The sequence below is a fragment of the Drosophila teissieri genome, chromosome X, assembly GCF_016746235.2.
Source record: "Drosophila teissieri strain GT53w chromosome X, Prin_Dtei_1.1, whole genome shotgun sequence".
Lineage (NCBI taxonomy): Eukaryota > Metazoa > Arthropoda > Insecta > Diptera > Drosophilidae > Drosophila > Drosophila teissieri.
In genome coordinates this window covers 14,074,153-14,093,867 of record NC_053034.1, presented here as the reverse complement: position 1 = coordinate 14,093,867, position 19,715 = coordinate 14,074,153, and the positions used below count along the sequence as shown (strand labels likewise).

General features: G+C 47.4%; 3 protein-coding genes across 9 annotated transcripts; 2 read left to right on the top strand and 1 right to left on the bottom strand.

Annotated features, from left to right (window-relative positions):
* Window positions 1-50: 50 nt before the first annotated feature.
* LOC122623190 (mRNA-capping enzyme) lies at window positions 51-2,664 on the bottom strand. The gene is made up of 6 exons (XM_043802190.1): window positions 2,237-2,664; window positions 1,216-2,172; window positions 1,009-1,147; window positions 680-953; window positions 427-623; window positions 51-363 (listed from the first exon to the last, which is right to left on the bottom strand). Exons 1-6 carry the CDS (start codon window positions 2,438-2,440, stop codon window positions 188-190), a joined length of 1,947 nt encoding a protein of 648 aa, XP_043658125.1. The 5' UTR covers window positions 2,441-2,664; the 3' UTR covers window positions 51-187.
* A 594-nt stretch (window positions 2,665-3,258) lies between these two features.
* Window positions 3,259-6,356, top strand: LOC122625321. 2 transcript variants are annotated; one of them, XM_043805424.1, is made up of 4 exons: window positions 3,259-3,623; window positions 5,260-5,311; window positions 5,486-5,631; window positions 5,692-6,356. In XM_043805424.1, exons 1-4 carry the CDS (start codon window positions 3,417-3,419, stop codon window positions 6,220-6,222), a joined length of 936 nt encoding a protein of 311 aa, XP_043661359.1. In that variant the 5' UTR covers window positions 3,259-3,416; the 3' UTR covers window positions 6,223-6,356. The 2 variants fall into 2 exon arrangements, with proteins under 2 accessions (XP_043661359.1, XP_043661360.1); XM_043805425.1 differs by lacking the exon at window positions 3,259-3,623 and having other exon boundaries at window positions 5,084-5,311; window positions 5,486-5,627.
* Window positions 6,357-7,479: 1,123 nt separating this feature from the next.
* Window positions 7,480-18,152, top strand: LOC122625320 (early endosome antigen 1). 6 transcript variants are annotated; one of them, XM_043805418.1, is made up of 13 exons: window positions 7,481-7,957; window positions 8,019-8,199; window positions 8,337-8,921; window positions 8,994-9,097; window positions 9,172-9,279; window positions 9,423-12,303; window positions 12,367-13,622; window positions 14,938-15,033; window positions 15,098-15,423; window positions 15,490-15,589; window positions 15,965-16,237; window positions 16,541-17,817; window positions 17,872-18,152. In XM_043805418.1, exons 1-12 carry the CDS (start codon window positions 7,919-7,921, stop codon window positions 17,807-17,809), a joined length of 7,218 nt encoding a protein of 2,405 aa, XP_043661353.1. In that variant the 5' UTR covers window positions 7,481-7,918; the 3' UTR covers window positions 17,810-17,817; window positions 17,872-18,152. The 6 variants fall into 6 exon arrangements, with proteins under 6 accessions (XP_043661354.1, XP_043661353.1, XP_043661352.1 ...); XM_043805419.1 differs by having other exon boundaries at window positions 7,480-7,957; window positions 12,370-13,622; window positions 16,541-18,152; XM_043805417.1 differs by having other exon boundaries at window positions 16,541-18,152.
* Window positions 18,153-19,715: the final 1,563 nt, after the last annotated feature.

The window sequence follows — 19,715 nt, the reverse complement described above, 5'->3', positions numbered from 1 at the left end:
CGACATACTTTCATAGTCCAACTAACCCAACAAACATATGGTTCACACAGTTTTTCGGCCAACACAGAGTTGTGTGTACATAATTCTCGATTTGAATTGTATTTATTAGGGGCTGTTTAATTTCCTAGTGTCGGGTTCAATGGTGAGATGGGGAGATGAGGCGTGAGGTGCATCTAGGTGCGTACGCTCAGTGGGGCCGACGCTGCCCTGGCGGTCCGCCATGGTGGTGGCCATGGCCATGGGGATGTGGATGGGCATTGGGTGGCGGCGGCATCATGGCATGATCATCACGAAAGCCGGAGCTCGCGATAAAGTTTAGTAGGTAGTCCTTGGTGACTGGGTGCTTTATGCTCTCCACAACGGCTGAAATGGTGTTTCAATTTGATTAAACTGAGCATTCCACTGCTGGAGAAGATTGGTACTCACAGCGGGCTGTGCTAAAACTGTTGGGATGCTTCTTGTCCGTTCGCTCGCGCATAAACTCCCAGTTGCCAAACTGATTCATGGTGCACTCGACGATCCTGTTGTCCAAGTCTCTGATCTCCTTCGTCAGCTTTTGCATCCGTCCAAAGGGTGCATCGTGCCCGCCCACATAGAGGAAGCCCACCTTTTTCGTAAGCAAGCTGTTAGAAGGTAAACAATTAGTTACTACAAAATTGCACTATAGAACAATACTCACCCCTCGCCACGCTCTGTTATGATCTTGAGCCGAAAGTCCACCGAGTTGAGCTCATGTGGCTTCCATTTGAAGACGTCGCAGCAGACGCCAGCCGTGTAGGGCTGCTGGGATGGCTGGAAGATGAGGCCATCCGGTTCGTGTGCCAGTGTCCGCGAGAACTTCTCGCCCAGCAGGCGGGCAGACATCCAAATGTCCCAGAAGTCCTTGCCGCGCACACTGAAGGCCTGCAGACGCTGATTGATAATGCCATGCTTCATGCCCAGGATGCGGGGGCCTGTCGCGGCAAATCAATGAATCCACTTAAAGATCACAGCCTCCACAGTACTCACCTATAACATCCTTCTTAATGTAGTCCAGTCGATTGGGATAGAATGGCTCGTCCCGCACATCGCGATGCGATAGACGCACAATGTCGTAGACGAGGTAGCGCGGCGTTACGGTCTCGCCGATCTTGTCCAGCACCATCTCCTGTACGATCAAAGTATGATAAAGTATGATTAGTTGCAATCAGAAAGCCCAGCGTGATTCTCACTTACCCCGTCGAGAAGAGTGCCGTCGAGATGTTCGTTCAGGTTCTTGCCATCCACGAATGCCACGTTCTCCACCTGGAAACAGGAGTGGTTGCGATCGAAGAAGTAAACCTCGTCCCGGCCATCAATGAGCATCATATAACGTGTACCATCCGCCTTCCACGACACCCGATAGGGTATTTCGCTGAGGCGCTTTATGTTCTGCCTGTCCATGGACACCGGCTGTGATCCGGGGAAGCCGTTCTTGTTCCACTGGCACCAGTCCTGCACCTTGCGCTGCAGATCGCCCAGACGCGGCTGGTCGCTAACCTGCCGCACGCCCGGCACTCCTGCCATAAAGGTGGCATTCTTGATGACCATCTCGCGGCGTCGCTTCTTGCGCGGCTGACCGTCCGAGGTGGAGGCGTCTCCATCAGCGCCCGCCTCCTCACCCTCCAGCTCCTCGGTGTCATCATCCTGCTCGCCGGCCTGCTGTGACGTCGAGGAGCTGTTGTCGTCAAAGTGACGCTTCCGGTTGTCGGCCACCGAACCATCGCCGTTGCTATCATCATAGTCCAGGCACCAATTGGGCTGTTCTGGGGCCGCAGGAGCGTCCTCCTCGTCCTCGTAACGCTTGTACAGCTCGTTGATGTAGTCCTGCTTGTAGATGCCCGGCGGCCGGGCGTTGGCAAAGACAGCGAGCGCTGCCTCCACGGAGCAATCGAGTCGCTCGACCATGTAGGAGACGATCAGGAAGCCAGTGCGGTTGAAACCGTGCGTGCAGTGCACGGCAATAACGTCGAAGGGACGCTCGTTAATAAAGTTGTCCACGATCTCGATGAAACTGTGCGTCTGCTCCGGCGAGGGCGTCTCGCCATGTCCACGGCACTGCAGCTTAATATACTGCGCGCCGCGCTCCTCCACCGTGGACCGATCGTAGAAACGTTTCGTGTTGGTCAGGTCCACCCAGAGGCCCAGTTTCAACTGAAACCATGAGATGGTTGGACAGGTGAGTGGGACAAAGAAGCTGCGCCTGCGGTCTACTTACCTTGAGCGTCTTGCAGTAGTCGAAGAGCATCTCGGGGCGAAAGGTGCACTCGATGGGCATCTTGTCCTGAAAGCTCTGGCTTAGCGGCGTCTTGAAAGCCAGAAAGCGCTCCGCAATGATGGAGTCGCTCTTGCGCGGACAGTACAGCCAGCGGTTGGGCAGTGGCCCGGAGCCGCGCTCGCGATCCCGATGAGACTGGGCCATAATGCCACAGTGGCTCCGCCTCTCCTGCTCCTGCTGCTACTGCTGGATGCTGACGACGAAGACGGCGGGCGTCCCTATGGGACGACGGCGTGGCGGTTGGCAGGTGGGCTGTTGCTGGCGCAGATGTGGATGCCGATGCAGCGAATGCTCGCCGGCCTGGGATTCCTGTGGAGGATTCGTCCGAGGCGAGCAATCGATATCGGGAGATGCAAAACGCTTTGCGTCTATCGAGGTGTCCAGCTGTCAAATCATCGATTTCCCCGGACAATCGATAACATAGATGGTCGTGTAGTTGCGTTCGATACATCGATAGCTTTGTTCACACTGACTGGGCTGCCAATATTATTGGGGGAGTTCCCCAAAAAGTTGTTCATAAATAGTATTTACAAAAGGATTCTTGTAATATTTATATATCCTTTAATGTATATTTCAAAAAATGCGTAATAATGAAATTATGACTATTGCAACAGTATTATATAAACATATTTTTGTTTTACCTTCTACCGTTAACGTGTATCGATAATCGGTTTTCAAAATAGCTGCGAATCTCTTGCATAAAAATAAACAATTTAATTGCTGCATATTTCGGTCGATGTGTACATACGCATACATATACATAATACACACATCAAAATCGATATGAACTTGGGGCACACACAGCCAGCCGAACAATTATTTACTGCAGTGTAAATAAACAACAAATAACAACAAATCGCCCGCAGAAATCGGCCGAAGTAGCGAAAAAAGAAAAAGGAACGAGGAGGTTTGGGCTCGTAACCACACAATTTCGCTTCTCACTCGATTTTTGATCGCTGGCCGGACGCGATCTTCATTCCAATTGTGAAAATTTGCCTCATTCTTCCGTCGATTTTCCGTTTGAATACCCCGCCGTTGCTTCGATTTGCGTTTCTGCGGCCCATTTGAAACGCACTAGTACGTAAGCTATTTATTCCGCCGTAAAGCCACGCCCACGCCAATGTCCGCGACCGCCCCAAATCGCCAGCCGGAGCCGAAGTTCCCGGCCGCAATGAACCGTGGAGCGGGCACGGTGTGCTCCAATCCGGCGGTGCCCAAGTCGCCGGACGCACTCACCTCCTTGGTGGCCCGGAAGAGCATCACGTCCATGTCGGAGGAGGAGATCATCCAGGAGAACCTCAACGAGATCCTCGACCTCAAGTCGCGCGTAAGTTCGAGCTTAGGCGGTGATTTCCCTCTTAAAAAAGGCTTAGAAATTAAATGAATTTAAATAATAACATTCCCTAAATATCCCAACTATTGAAAAAATTTCGAGTACTTGCAAAAGAGATGTATATGTACATATAGAAAACAATTTAACTTATAGTTAACTTTTCAGTAGTCAATTAAAAATTTCATCTATATTACTGAATAATCGTTGAAAACTAAACAATACTTAAACAATATCCATATGGAAATTTCGTTAGTGATCTCTAGTTTTTTTTCCGTGTTGTGATTCATTGGAAACACCTTGATTTACGAGCACGTCATCACGGATGGATCACTGGGACTTTCCAGATTTTCCTGAGCTTTTCCGAGATTTGCAGACGTCTCTCAAAGTTTGCACGACGCCATCGTTTGTGGCGCCGTCATTATCGCCGGAATTACTAGAATGTGTCGGACATAAAATCCGTAATGTTCGTTTAGTTTCGCCTTAGATCTTTTCGCACATACTCGAACAGTGGACTGTAAGAATGCATTTGCCATTTAATAGTTTCTCAGTTAGCTGGAAAATATAGCAATATAGCAAGTGCAGAAAATGACACTGAAAAAAGTATTTCTGAAACTGAAACCAAAAGGTATTTCTGAAACTGAAATTAAAGTATTTATGAAACTGAAATCAAAGATGTATTTCTGAAACTGAAATCAATGGAGTATTTCTAAAACTGAAATCAAAAAAGTATTTCTGAAATGGGAAATCAAAAAAGTATTTCTGAAACTGATATCAAAAAAGTATTTCTAAAATGGGAAATCAAAGAAGTATTTCTGAAACTGAAATCAAAAAAGTATTTTTGAAACTGAAATCAAAAAAGTATTTCTTGTGACTGAAATCAAAAAAGTATTTTTGAAATGGGAAATCAAAGAAGTAATTCTGAAACTGAAACCAAAGAAGCATTTCTGAAACTGAAATCATTTGTTTCAATTTGACATGCTTTCCATTGTTTACATTATTTACATTATCTCACGAATATTTCCAAAACTATTTAATACAAATTGAATAAAATCAGGCAGACATTTTGGGATCAACAAATAACGCAGCGAAATCAACACAAGTCGCAAATACACAAAAAGTTCAAAACGTTTGTGTAAATCACGCCATTTTATGAAGTGTAAGATAATCAAACTTGTATTAGGTTTCCCTTGCGGAATCTTTTGTGCAATTAAATCCCATTTAATTGGCAAGTTTGGTGCCTGCAACATTTTTGGAATTCCAAATTCCAAGGCACTTAACTTTTACCTATTTGTAAAAATTTTTATTTGTCATAACCCACTTTTGTTTTCAACTTTCAAATGGTGCTACATGGTAGCTTGTGATTGTGGTAGGTCACCATTTCCATCATATATATTTTTTAGATTACGAGTCCATTGATTTTTTCCCGTGTATAAACCTCTATATGCATGGAACGTGAAAATTGTAAACAATTGTTTTTATGGCATCACTCACAAAAACAGAAAGAGAGCCAGCCCAGTAGCCCTGAAAATGCTTAAATGCCGAAATTCTGATTCCGACTGAAATCCAGGAATGATTTAGTTGGTGGCCCCATTTCTCATGTCCCCCACATCCCCACGTTGTTCCTTTGCAGGAGGAGCGAAAAGCCAATGGACGCCTGGTGGCTGTGATCGTCTGTTTTCTGGGTAAGTTTGGGGGATTTTAGTGACAGTAAACAGCAAAAATATATTTAAAAAAAGCTTAGTTAACTTAAAATGGTATATAAAACTAAAATACAGTAGAGCAATTGCCATCGACTTGCTTGGGGGTTGTAAGCGAAGTACGACTGTGGCACGAACTCAACGGATCCATCTCCACAGTGCTCTTCCTGGCCGTCTACCATGCCTGCGTGCGGAAGTCGGAGAACTCGCTGGCTGGCGTCCTGGTGCCGGCGGGCATCATGCTCTCCTACGGCGCCTGGGTGGTCGTCCTGGCCAAGCGGGACAAGCACCGGCGAGCCATGTTTGTAGGACACTTTAATTGCATGCCAATGCTATGCCCAGAGATGCTCACTTTCATTTTGCAGGAGCGCCACATCGAGGAGGTGACGCTGAAGAACAAGATCGAGCTGGAGGAGAAGCATGCGCGCCACGCGAAGAAGATGCAGTCGCATCATGGGCACTCCGGCACGGATTCCACGGGCAGTGCCTCCAGCTCGCTGCACTATGTGAACGAGCTGCTGCCGACTGCGGGCGGTGGTGAGCATCGCAAGAAGCAGCGACGCCATCGCCACAAGGAGCGCTCCGTGGAGCGGGAGGATCACGAGCAACGCACCCATCAGCGCCAACAGACGCCGGACATCGGGGTGCATCGTGGGCCGCCCAAGAGGCCCAGTTTCCGGCAGAAGCTCTTCGGCCAGACCATCGCCCATGTCAAGCTGGTGGAGGCGCAGAGCGACAGCACGGATTCCGCTGGCGGAACGGGAGGTGGAGCGGGTGCGGGTTCGGGTTCGAAACCAGGTGGTGCCAAGCCCCATCCCGGCGAGAAACGCCAGCGGCTACAGCGCCTGGACACATTGCCCCTGGCGCAGGTGGTGCGTGTCAGCTCGATTCCGTGAGATATATCCATGCATTGGATGTTGGATGTATGTACATATGCATGTGGAAGTGGAGTAGTTTCTTTTTTTTTTTGGGGCGGAGGGCCAACCTCGCGATTGTATCGAATAAATAAATGTATTATAAAAAATATAAACAGGAAATTGGCATTTATAAATAGACGGCAATCAAAGGAAGGAAACGTTGCGATCTCCGTAACGAAATCAATGCTAAATACGTGAGAATTGTATTGTGCACACAGCGCTGCCCATCTGGGCTTTCGGAAATAATATTTTTCAAATGTTGTGTTTACAATTGGTTTTTAGTAAGTTGTAAAACTAAATTATGTAACGGCATAAATATCTAGTAACGTAAATAGTAGTTCGCGATGTGTGAAACGGGTCGGTTTCGCCCCACCCTCCGCCATGTTGTTTATTCTTCCTACTTCCTTACTGGAAATGGTTATGTTTTTCGTTGAAATCACCTTCAAAAGTTTTTGTACATCAGTTGTGCATTTCCATTGTTTGTCCGAATTAATTTTAACGATCGGCACTATCCGTAGTTGTTCTGCGTGCCTAGAGACGCGGAGTGGGCGATCATTCCGGGCACATTGTTGTCGGTCATTGGTTAATGTTATTACAATTTAATAGTTTACATGTGGTGGACCACACTTGGCCGCCATTGGCTGCCCACCGGTCAAAGGAATGCCCCCAGAAACAGAAGCCAAGTGCCTTGTTTACTTGGCGGGAATCTCGCAGCGAGGACCAGTGCCGCCATCTATGTCTGGGATTGCGGAAAGGTGATACATTTCTGGATCATTTGTATCGATATTATTGTAAGCTAAATTATAAATGAACTAACATAACAGTGAACTATATATAATGAATAATATATAATTGAATAATATATAATGAATAATATATAATGAATAATATATAATGAATAATATATAATGAATATATAAAATGAATAATATATTTTTAAATTTAAATTCTAAATAACAGTACTAATCCGAAAACATAGTGTACCTTCATCTATTGATCAATTCCATATGTCTATGGATACTTTGGTATTACAAGTAGCCAAATACATCATAACTAAAGTAAATTATTTTCCAATTTTAATATGAAACAGCTGTTTCTTGAATTACGCAAAGTGGCATAGTGGAAACTCATGCCACATCTCTCGCTGTGATATCGATATGCAGACACGCATCTAGTGGAGTCCCCCTGGCTTAGCGCTGGAAAGTATCGATAAGCGTATCGATAGTCCGATACCAATTGCCGAGCACACTTCGGTTGGCGTCGCAGCGCGTCGGCATTTGAATTAAACGACGCGCCGAAAAGAAAAGTTGTTGCATTTGTTCGTATCTAGTTACCAATGTTTTCGTTTTGTGGAAGTGTCAAAATTTGTAGTGGACCAGTGCACTAGACTCTGTCAGTAATTCTTCAATGCTCGTTCGGAGCAGGTGTGTCGACAGCCTTCAGCTTGGAAAATAACAAATATACATATATTTTTGTGAGAGTTTGTACATAATATATTTTTTTTTTGGTCGCGTTTTCGGTCGAATCCCGTTGTTTCGTTTCTATTGTATTGTGTCTACTGGGAAAAGTCCCGTTGCTGGATGCCCGCAATGATATTGTGATTTTTTTACACACTTACACATACGCGCACACGCACACACATACGCATACGCACGCGCACACACACACATTCGCAATGGACATGCGCAGCTGGCGCAAGGTCCTACTCCAGTGGGTAAGTGAATCCCGCATCGCGCGCACTGGCGATCATCTAGAGTAACTCGATTCTCCGGCAGATTGGCGAGTGCCAGTTCATCGAGCCAAACTACATTAGTTTGGAGCAGTCGGACATCGAGTCCTTCTACTCGATCTTCATTCAAAAGATCCAGGAGACGGAAACGGTGACGGAGGAGGGGAAGACGGCGCTGCAGGCTCAGCCCAAGGAATACCGCCCCATGTTGCAGGAATTCCTCTCACGTAAGTTGCGTTCCCGTGCCCCTGTGCATACATATGACATGTCCTTGAAAACATTCGTTTTGAAATGATTCCCCCTGGCTAACTCACTCCTATCTTGTTGTACCCTGTACACTGACATGGACTTGTTTTCCATGCAGAAAACTATACCGAGTTCAATACTCACCTAGATGACAGCGGAGACCTGCTGTCTTCGGATTACCTGTACGTGTACACGCTGTTGTTGCAGTACTCGTGCGTGAAGAAGCCTAGCGTGTTCTTTCACAGCATCTGCAACAAGCTGCCGGAGCTGACGCAGACTTGCATCGCATCCTTCCTTGGAGAGACCGTAGACCGGCTGTTGACTCGCCAATATCTACGCCAGTCGATCGCCAATGTGGCAGCTATTTACCGACAGGGGGCTTCCGCCTCAGTCAGCCCATGTAATCCCAGCACCATGCGAAGTCCCGATCCGAGGGGCGATGATGCGCCATGCTCATCCTCATCGTCATCGTCACAGCCGTCGAGCAGCACGCCACAGTTGCACAAACATCGCGAACACCTTCGCCTACAGATTTCTGCCTCCGAAATGCCACCTCCGCCGACCCCGAAAACGGAGCTACTCGAGCAACGAACCAAGGAGCTGCGCGCTCTTCGTTCCCAACTGGAGATGGTGCGGTACGAGAAGACCGTGCTGGAAGAGCAGCAATTGGAGAAAGACGATCTCATCAAAGATCTTAACAGAGGTTGGAACTGGAATGCTTTGATCATCATAATATGTTACATCTAATTTCATAATTACATCATTTGCATTACAGAGAAAATGATAGCCAAGATTGAGCTGGAAAAACTGAAGAACGCAAAACTGGCCGAAGAGCAGCATGATGACGAGGACTACGTCAGGCCGCATGAGTATGAACATGTAGGTAGACCAGCAGATAGCGGGTACCACAGGTAGCGGGAGCTATAAACCAATAAAACTTTACCTTATTTCAGATGAAGAGCACTCTCTTAAAGGAAATCGGTCAAAAGGAGGATGTCATCACCGAGATTAGCGATAAGCTGCATGATTTGCGCGCCGAAAAGTCCGGGCTGTCCGAGAGGGTAAGCTACCTGTTCGGTTTTATAGACACTAGAAACAACTAGCCCTAAATGGTTCGCAACTGTACAGATTACATTCGTATACAATATTTTATTAAACGCTTTCAATGTATATGCAAGGAAAACTAATATGATTCCTTTAATAGCTGAATGCGACGGGAGAAAGATTGCTGGAGTATGCGGACCGCATCCGAGTGCTAGAAAGCCGTGTAGACGACTTGACCCGTATGCTATCGTCCAGGGACGAAAGGATCTCGTCCCTGGAGCTCGATAAACAGGAATTGGATCAGTGTCTTCAGGAAGCGCGCGAGGAGTTGCACAACCGACGCGAGGTCTTAAACTCCTCCTCCGATTTGCTTAACTGTTCTCTGTCCCCGAATACCACACCCGAGAATCTGGCCAGTTCTGTGATTGACAAGCAGTTACGCGAGAAGGAGCATGAGAATGCCGAGCTAAAGGAGGAGCTGCAGAAACGAAACAATTCCCAGCTGGAGCTATGCCAGGCCCTGTCAAGTTTCCTGCAGAAGCACAACATCGATCACGAGTCTCCGGTAGAATGGACGTCGTCGTCCCTATTGTCCAGCATTGCTGCCATCGAGAGTAACTTTGCTGAAACGGTGAACAAGAGTGCGCAAATGAAGGAGGACTGCTACGTTCACGCTGCGCACATCGAAAAACTACTAGGGAAATGCGTGTTGTTATCTGGGACCGTGGAGAGCCAGGAAAAGGAGCTAGAGGAGGCCAAGGCCGCAATGGTGGAGCTAATGGACTCGGCTTTGGAATCGAGCCGTGAATATAGCTCTATGCAGAGGTCTTTTGATATGAAGATAGCCGATGTAACATCGAAAAGCAAAGAACAGCAGTTAGACAACGAACGACTTAATGAAAAATGTGCTGAGCTTAATTCGATGGTTGCCATCGGGGATGAACACCTGGCCAATATCAATCTGCAACTAAGAGAGAAAGAAGAGCAGATGAAAGTTGTGGGCGCTGAAATCCGGGATCTGCGTGCAAAGAATTTATTACTTGAAAATATGCTCAGCGACATCGCAGATAAAGGAACTAGTGAGGCAATCCATACGCAGAATTTGCAGCACAACAATAAGTTTGTGAGATCGAAGTATGATGTGTGCCGAAGAGAACTAATTGCCCAGAACTCGTTCCAAGATGAGTTGGCCAGGATGTTGAATGTGCCAGACTGGGAGACCATGAATTGTCGCATAGCCCAGTTGATCGAGATGCAGGCGGAACATGATGAACTCAACTTAGTGTATGCACGGAAGGAGAAGCAATTGGAAGAGCTGAGTGCTCAACACGACAAGCTCATGCAGACCCATCTGGAGCTTGGTAAGAAAAAGGAGATCGAACTAAAAGAGAAGAAGGCACAGCTAGAGGAATTTGAGGAGCATAACAAGAATCTTGATCGTTTCCTGGTCCGCATCCGTACTCTCTTGGGAGGTAGCAAACGTCGGAGATCTTCGCTTAACAGCTCAGCGACCTCCGTGGAATCGGTGCAAATTGAAAAGCGATTTGAGGAGATTGCAACGTTAATTGAGCGGCAATTGCAATCTGCTGATGCTCTTAAGGAGGAGATAAGCGAGCTTCAAGCGAAAAACGATGAGGTCGTTTTGAATTACATCAACGGAGTAAAAAAGCGCGAGAGAATCATCAATTCTCTGGAGGACAAGTCCGAAAAACTGAGGAGCACCCTAACAGCGCTAGAGAAAGAAATCTGCAGCAACAACAAAAAGATAGCCGAGCTGGAAGAGACTTTAAGCAAGGAGCGCAGCAATGCGGAAGAAGTGGCACAGAGGTTAGACACAGCGCAGCAGGAAATAGAAGGCTACCATGTGGAAGCCACTAGGTTTATGACCACCATTAGCGAACGCCTTCAACAAGATTTCGATGGCACTAATAACACCCCCCAACAGCTGGGCACATGTATGTCCAAGTTTTTGGAAATGTATGACCAGATGGAGGCGCGGTACCAGGAGTCCTCGTCGTCGGTAGAACAGCTCACTCAATCTAAGGCACAACTGGAGCAGCAAGTGGATGAACTGCAAAAGGAGGTTGCTAGTCAGCAGGCTATTAACAAGGAGTCCTCGTCGTCGGTAGAACAGCTCACCCAATCGAAGGCACAACTGGAGCAGCAAGTGGCTGCGCTACAGAAAGAGGTTGCTAGTCAGGAGGTTACTAACCTGCGTTCAGGTCCCTTGATCAAACAGCTAAACGACACCATCCAAAACCTAGAGAGAGTCAACGCAAAGCTAAGCGAGGACAACTCTGCATCGCATACTGCGCGTTTGGATATGAGTGATTCTCTGTTACGAACGCACAATGAGCTAGAACGTCGCATAAACAGAGTCGTCCATCTGGAGGCCACGGAAAGGCGCATGACCACCGAGTTGTCCGACTGCAAAAGAGAGATGAATGAACTGAAAAAGGAACTTAAGTCTTCTGAAGAGAAATTTGCCCAGATGAAGCAAATGTATGAAGCACAGTTAGAGGCTCTTGAAGTTATATGTGACAAGGAGACCGAGGAAAAAGAGGATTTGCAAATAAATCTGAGGGAAACTGAAGATGTGTATTTGAAATCGGAAGAAAAGTACAAAAAACTAGTAAAGACTACTGAAGATGCGCACGAAAAGGAACTTAAGTCTTCTGAAGAGAAATTTGCCCAGATGAAGGAAATGTATGAAGCACAGTTAGAGGCTCTGGAAGTTATATGTGACAAAGAGACCGAGGAAAAAGAGGATTTGCAAATAAGTCTGAGGGAAACTGAAGATGTGTATTTGAAATCGGAAGAAAAGTACAAAAAACTAGTAATGACTTCTGAAGATGCGCACGAAAAGCTTTGCAAAGAGCACGAGAAGCGCTGCGGAGATCTTCAAAAGCTTTGCGATGAACTGGAAGAGCAATTGGCTCAAAAGGAACTTACAGACAGCTCTGAACTGCTTATTACCCAGGCTGAGCTTCAGAAGGAAAAGGAACTGACGGCTGACCTCAAGGAGCAGCTTGACAAAAATGGTAAGAATCTAAGCAGGACCAAGGTCCAACTCCACAAAGTAACTCATTCATTTCTAATTTCAGCAGAGGAAATTAAGAGTCTGCAGGAGTCCCAGCTGCAGGAGCAAGAACTCGTGGATCAGCTTAAAGCAGACTTTGACATGAAACAGATGGAGCTAAGCAAAGTGAGGAACGAACTCGAAAGCTGTTTACTTATCTCGACCGAACTAGAAGAAGCGCAAGTCAAGGCCAAGGAGGAACTGCTATGTCTGCAGATAAAGCTAGAGGAAGAACGCAACCTTGTAGGTAGCCTGAAAGTGGAGCTGGAGAAGAAGCAGGCAGATCTGGATGGGCTTAAGACGGCCCTTGAGACTCAGACCAAAATTTCAGATACTAGGGAGGGTCAAGAGAAAGCTGCACTGCGAGAGGTCTTCCTGGCTAAGGAGCGCTTAGTGAAGGCAGAGCGTGAGTTCGAAGTGAATCTGGCCACGCTTGAAGACCAGATCGAAACATTGGAGGAGCGCCACATCCAGACGGAAGCTGAGCGCGCAAATGCCTACGAACGGATCAATATGTTGGAAGCGCGTTGTCTAGAAAAGGATGACACAATCCGTACACTGCAAGGGCAAATCGTAAGGGTCGAGCACTTGCAGCATCAGCTACAATCGGAGATGGGTAGCCACAACTCGGTGGTGGAACAACTTAACCGAGAGTTGGCAGAGAAAGCTAGTGAGCTTTTGGATGTGCAGAATCGCCTGGAGATAGAAATAGCGGAGCGTAACCAGGCCAATGAACAACTAGCCCACATCTCCAATAGACCTGAGGTAATCGAACTGCAGCATCGTTTGGAAGCGGAGACTGCCGAGCGTATAGAGGCCGAGAAAAAGCTGGCTGAGGTCACCGACCGGTTAGACGAAGTTGTCCAGGAGTTGGACGGCACTCGGCTCGAGCATGGCGCCCAGAAACTCAAGCTGGAGGAGAGGGCTCGTGAAGCTGAGCAAAACCATGACGAGTTGACGGAACGCCTCGGATACTATAAGGAGCGCCTGGATTCTCTTGAACGGCATCTTGCCGCCTGCAACGAAGAGTTGGCCGATCTTCAGTCCGGCCGGGCTAAACTGACGGAGGCTACGCCAGATCTTGGCGCCACATATAGCACGGCTGATGAACAGCATCTCGAGTCGGATCAGAAGGCGCGGAACAACAAGCTGGTGCTAGACTGCCAGATACTGCAGGCGAAGTATCGCGATGCCAAGGATGAGATTCAGCGCGGCGAGCAGAAGATAAAGGACCAGCGTCTGGAGATGGAGGGCAAGCTGGACAAGATGAAAAACAAGATGGTAAGTCGCTGCGAACTGCTACAACGAGATTCCAAAACCGAAACCACTGGTTCCCACAAAATGGCATGGTCGCAAGGTGTCTATTACGTGCTCCGTGCCATCATCCATCGCTTGCAATGTGCCACCAAGTTCAGATTGCTGTCCACCGTCCTGCACATTTTCCACTTGGCTGGCGACAACTAGATGGCACAGTGTCCGCAGAGATGTGATTCGATCCTAGCACCATGCCATTTCCCACTTACTGTTTGACTTATTTGCTTTTGCTTGTGCATGTTTATGTAGTCGTCGTTTCGTTTTACTAACTAGTTTGGAAATGGGACGTAGCTGATGTTATCTGTGCAGCGTGAACCATTTTTACAGCTCCACGAAATGCGTCACAGCATAGAAGATAATTTTGTTAGGCATTTTGCCTTTTCTTGGTTGATTTGGAAATATGTGTATAGTCCGTCTGTAAATGCGAGAATCTTCATAATTTTCGAACCAGAATTAAATTAGAATTTAATCAATCATGGACTAAAAATCACATCCTTCTCCGATACAAAACAGCCATAAGCGTAATGCATTACCAATTTCTGTACCCCGCGGCAGTTCCTAGTTAGATACTCAAATTTGCTTTAGCGACTGCAGCTAACTAGATTTATTTAACTCACTGTGCCTCATCATACAATTAAAATTGCTTTTTCTTTCCTTCCTCTCTCCACCTCACAATTCCCCACAACGGATATCACCCATACGCACCACAATCCCATACGAAACCACCGTTCCCATTGCCCCAAACCTTAACCCATACGTCAATTCCCTTGCCACCTGAAGGCACAGAAGAGTCCTACGGTCAGTCCGAGTCCGAGTCCTGTGAAGGGCGGCACCGGGAAGGAGGAGGGACAGGGACGCCGTTGCCCATGCCACCACTTGATTCTGCTCTTTTTGGGCATATTTTTAGCTTTAGCTTGTTTTTTGTATACCGTTTTGTTCCTTAATGAGATGGATGTCGTGCTTAAGACTCGCAAACCCTACGAGTTTTAGGCTGACATATGACTTTTGGTAGACTTTGTTATTAGCTTTTTACATTTTGTGATATGTATTAAGTCATGTTTGATAAATGAGCAGTATGTATTGCCGTACATGTGTGTTTTTTTTTTTACGTTGTTGCTTGTATTGCCCTCACTGTCCTCACTTCTGTCTCTCACTCACTTTCGTCCTTTGAAATGCGTGCCGCCCAAACCCACACGCACCTACACCTGAATATATACACTGCCCTAACTCGGTCACGTTCACCCACACGCACACGGACACTTGACACACCATCCATCTGTAGCGCTCCTTGTACACGGCCGAGGTGACGCGCATGAAGGAGAAGCAGGAACGGGACGCGTCCAAGAGCGCGGCGGAGCTGGAGGCACTCACCGCCCAGGTAGATATGCTCGCAGCCTTTACCAAGTTATTAAGTTGCGGTATTAATTTCCATTTACTTTCAGAATGCCAAATACGAAGAGCACACACGCAAGCTGTCCAACCAGATCGTGCGGTTGAACGAGAAGATCCTGGAGCAGCAGAAGCAGCATGCTATCACTAGCACCAAGCTGCGCCACCTGCAAATGCAACCCATTAGCGAAACGAAACCATCCGCCGCCACACCGCTCACCGTTTCGTCCAGTTCGTCGGCGGCGAACGATGACTGGCAGCCCTTCAAGCGGCCCAATGTGCCGTCCTCCAATCTGGCCATGGAAGATGAAGAGGGCGAGGTCTTTAACAACACTTACCTGACGGATCTAAAGTTGGGCCGTGTTCCGGCAGACATGACGTAAGCACTGCGTCTTCCCCATTTGAATGCTCAATAATAAGGTGATATTTTGTTTGTTCCACGCAGAGCCGAGGAGCTGATTTATCGGAATTCGTTGCAACCGCCGCATCTGAAGAGTACTTATGCTGCCCAGTACGATTTGTGCAGCCAGGACGAAGATCTCAAAGTAAGCGTTGGCAATTCTCCGACGTCCGTCGCCAGATTCGCTGGCAGTAGTAGCAGCAGCATCCACAAGACCACGCACGGCACAAACACCACACCATTGAAGGCACAGCAGGCAGCCATGAAGGCTAAGTGGGCACGCATTTTGCGCCGCCCATAGATCCATAGATAAATCTTAATCCTTAACTAGACACCGAGTGAGCTTTTGTCCACGTTAAGTCTTTAGTTTGAAGCGTCTGTTGTGTCTGTTGTTGTGTTTATTGTAGCTGTGCGCTTGTCTTGTTTTATATATATTTTTGTCACAATAATCCAGTTGTTGTCCAAGAACTTTGATGTCCTTAACTGCCATCTATATGTGTTCCCTTTGTATTCTTTGCAGGACGGACCACACAGTCTGGATGACAGCATGAGTGCTCTGCTAAGCTCTTCGAGCACCGGAGCGCGCAAGAAATCCATGGGCACCCACTATAAACGCCCAGGACCGCCCACACCGAGCAAGAACGGCGGCCGTTTGTCGTTCGGCAGCTCGGAGCCGCCACGCGAGATTCTGCGTGAATTCGGCGATCATAACAATACCTCCAAGACGCCGGCGCGCTTCAAGTTCCTGACGCAGCGATTCAGCGTTGGCAGCAGCGGTTTGCCCCGGGACGAGGTACGTACTGCGGAGTTGGTCTGGAGTAGATTTGTGCTTTTCAATGTTTTGGTTGTTATGTTGTTGTATGTGCCCATGTGACACTGAACTTTCGAGGCATCTGTTTTATATCCTCGCTAACGTTCAGTGTCATTGTCAAAAGCTGTAGTCAAAGGTAGTTTATGGGGAACGTAAAATGTGTCATAGTTGCTTGCTTCCGTACTTTGTCCATGTTCCGTCTTCGTCCATGTTATGTTGTCGTCCTTGTGCTGTCCTCGTGTGTGCCTCGAGTGCAGCCGGCAACTGACCTGGTCTATCCCACAGCTGCCGCGGCGCAAGCGGCCGAATCTCCTGACCGGTATACACCGCCGTAAGCTGCGCCAGGCGGTGGACTTCTTTTGTACATCAACGCCACGCAAAAGCCGCTCCTACTACGATCAGCAGCGTCTGATTCGCGCCAGCGATGCGGACAAATCAAAGGCTGATGAAACCGAAGAGGAAGTGCTTCAAGTGGATGCAGAAGGTGTACCCGAGTTAGAACCTCACGAAGACGCCGACCAACAGGGCACTCCGCACCTGTCCACTGCCGCATTGCTGGCCCTGACCAAGGGCAACACCCGTCGTCTTACTGGCCCAGCTAAACCGAAAAAGGGACGCGTTTCACTGTCCCTTCATGGCAACATTTTTGCCAAGAGCCGGCCAGCGGCGTTCGTGGCCGGGAAGAGGGTGCAGCTGCGCCGGAAGTTGCGTCGTGAGCGGATGGGCCGCTTCGATGAGGCGCGTCACCTGGACCAGGTGCGGCTATCATACTCTGCCCAGACGCCCACGTCGGCCGAGAATAACAATTACAGTCTGCACAATCGCAATGAGGAGCATCTGCCCAGCCAGATCCTGATGGGCAAGACGATGGTGCTAGAGGGCAAGAGGCGACTGAGTCCGGTCGTGTCCACCACATTCAACGTGGCGGAGCACAGCAGGACTTCGCAGCTGCAGCAACAGTTTGAGCACGAAAACTGTGCCACCTGGGCGGTGCTAGATGGCGAGAGTGTGCTGGAGGAGACCCAGGACGACTGGCATTTCGAGCAGCTGTGCAGGGAGACGGAATCCACGGCACCCTTTCAACTGCAGCCGCTGGACTACAAGCCCATCGAAGAGCCAGTTGAACCCAAATTCCCCCAACTGGTGGCCTCTTGCAGCAATATCACCGCGAATAGCTGCGCCACCAACATGACCAGCGCCTCATCTTGTACGCTCTATTCGATGGGCAGTGTGCACATGCAGCCGCTGCCCTCGGTCAACATCACCTATGTCCAGTCGCGACCGGACACGCAACTGCGCAGGCCGACGCGCCACCGCTCGCTGATGACTCATTGCCGGCAGTTCCTGCGCCATCTGAGTCTCGGCGAGCGATTGATCGTGGGCTTCGCATTGCTGGTCATGGTGGGGCTTGCCTCGCAACTGGCGGACAAACTGGTGCTGGCGATCACTGGCGTCTTGGCGGGAATGGGGCTCGTCCTCCTCACCTATTCGTGCAACGGCCTCAATCAGAAGCGCAAGCCAAAGCAATGGGAATCGCACAAATCTTACTACTGATCTATGATGTACGCGTTCGTTCGTGTGCAACTATGTAACTATGTCCACTTGTTCCTTTACAGAACTCGCCGCCCAAGAGACGCCTCAGCAACATGTTCAAGCGCAAGTAGGCGTGGTCGCATTCGCAGGCGCAGTCGCAGTCGCAGCATTATATATATACACCCCTTTCCTGTACATCATTCAGAACCTGAATTCTTCGCTTATTATTTATGTTGACCTTTTTTTTTGTACATCAGTAGATTAGATCTGGACGTAGAGAGTAAGGTTTAAGTATGCATATGTTGCATCGATACGAACTTATGAAAACAAATAGAATTATATGTAAAATATGTAATTCACGAAATGCTTTTTTCTTTTATTTGTTAAAAACCTGGGGTATGCCAAATTCGGGGTACGGGGTATGCGACTACGTTTCATACGAGGAAACGGTGTTCTGCTCACTGAGCGAAAAATAGTAATTTGATCATTTTCCAGATCAGCCAGCGAAACGTTCGATCTGTCTTCGGTTTTCGGTTCTACATTGTTAAGCAGAAAACCTGAAAGGTTTTGGGTAGAATTTCATTTACAACATTTCCCGACTATCAGATACCCGTTACTCAGCTAGTGGCGTTACAGTGAGCGTGGCAACATGAGTAAACAAACTTGCGCGGCGTCTACATCTCTGGAATCTGGAATTTTATTTACCTTATATGAGTTACACACTTTTCAACGAGTCTAGTATACCCCTATACTCTACGAGTAACGGGTATAGAGAAAAGGAATCCACCAAGATGTGTAAAAATGTAACCCAATGGAGGGAGTTGTAATAAGATGAAACGATGGTCGTCAACGCGGCTCTCCATATAGGGGGGCGTGACCAGCAGCAGTCAATGGCAAGTGGCAAGTGGCCAGAAACAAGAAGTTCAAGAAAACCTGCTCCAAACGAGGTGAGCAGGAGGCTCGCTCCGCCGACCGGCTGACTTATCCACTGACTAACCGACTGACTAGCCACCGAGAAATCGGGCACTGTTGTGATGCAATGGCAAGGTTAGCGCGAAAAACATATTTTTGTTTATCGCGCCAAGTAAAAGGCCACTTATAGCGCAAACAACAACTAATCACAAACAATCTAGAACAGTGAAAATACGAGGAATATTTACATAGTTGCCAGGAATTTTGCAATAACAAACAATAATTTCAAAAGAATGTTGTAAATTTGAAAGAGATTTAAACAAGGCGGATATTATTTATATATTAATGTAAAGTTTAATAGATCGAATACTTTGGCCATGAATTTTAAGTTTGAATGGTTCTTACTCATTTTTAAGGCTTAATGGTTTTTATTTGGGTTTTATAAGAAACCTATTTTTGTGACTCCATGGGGGTAAAAATAGATCGTATTGACGTGCTTTCTGACACTAAATTAAATTAAAATTCTAATCCGATTAGAGCAATTGATATGCATATTGTCATTGTAGCAATAATTTCATATTTATATGTTTTTCAGCTCAACAAATTAAGCAGCCTGAAATATAAAATAGATGAAAGCCTAAATTCTCTCGGCTCTTTAATTCGAATCACCTTGTTCTTGACACTAATCCAATTTCAGGCCAAAATAAGTCGTTATATACGACACCACATTGTTCTGCACCAAAAAATCACCTTTTCTCCTGTTTTTGTGAGATCTTGCCTCAGTTGGCTGCAGATCTTGTTTCTATAGATCTATTTCTGCAACGCAGTTTGGAGATTTGCAACTTATTCCTGTCCCGGGGATCAGAGCCAAAATGACCGGAATCGCCGCTCCGGGAATCCGAGAAATTGCGCTGTCATCGTCAACAGGTGTGCTGGTGTGTGGTGGTGTGCTTGGCCAGTTTATCTAGCTGATCTAGTTGATCGGGTTCAGATACAGCTATATCCCATAGTCTCT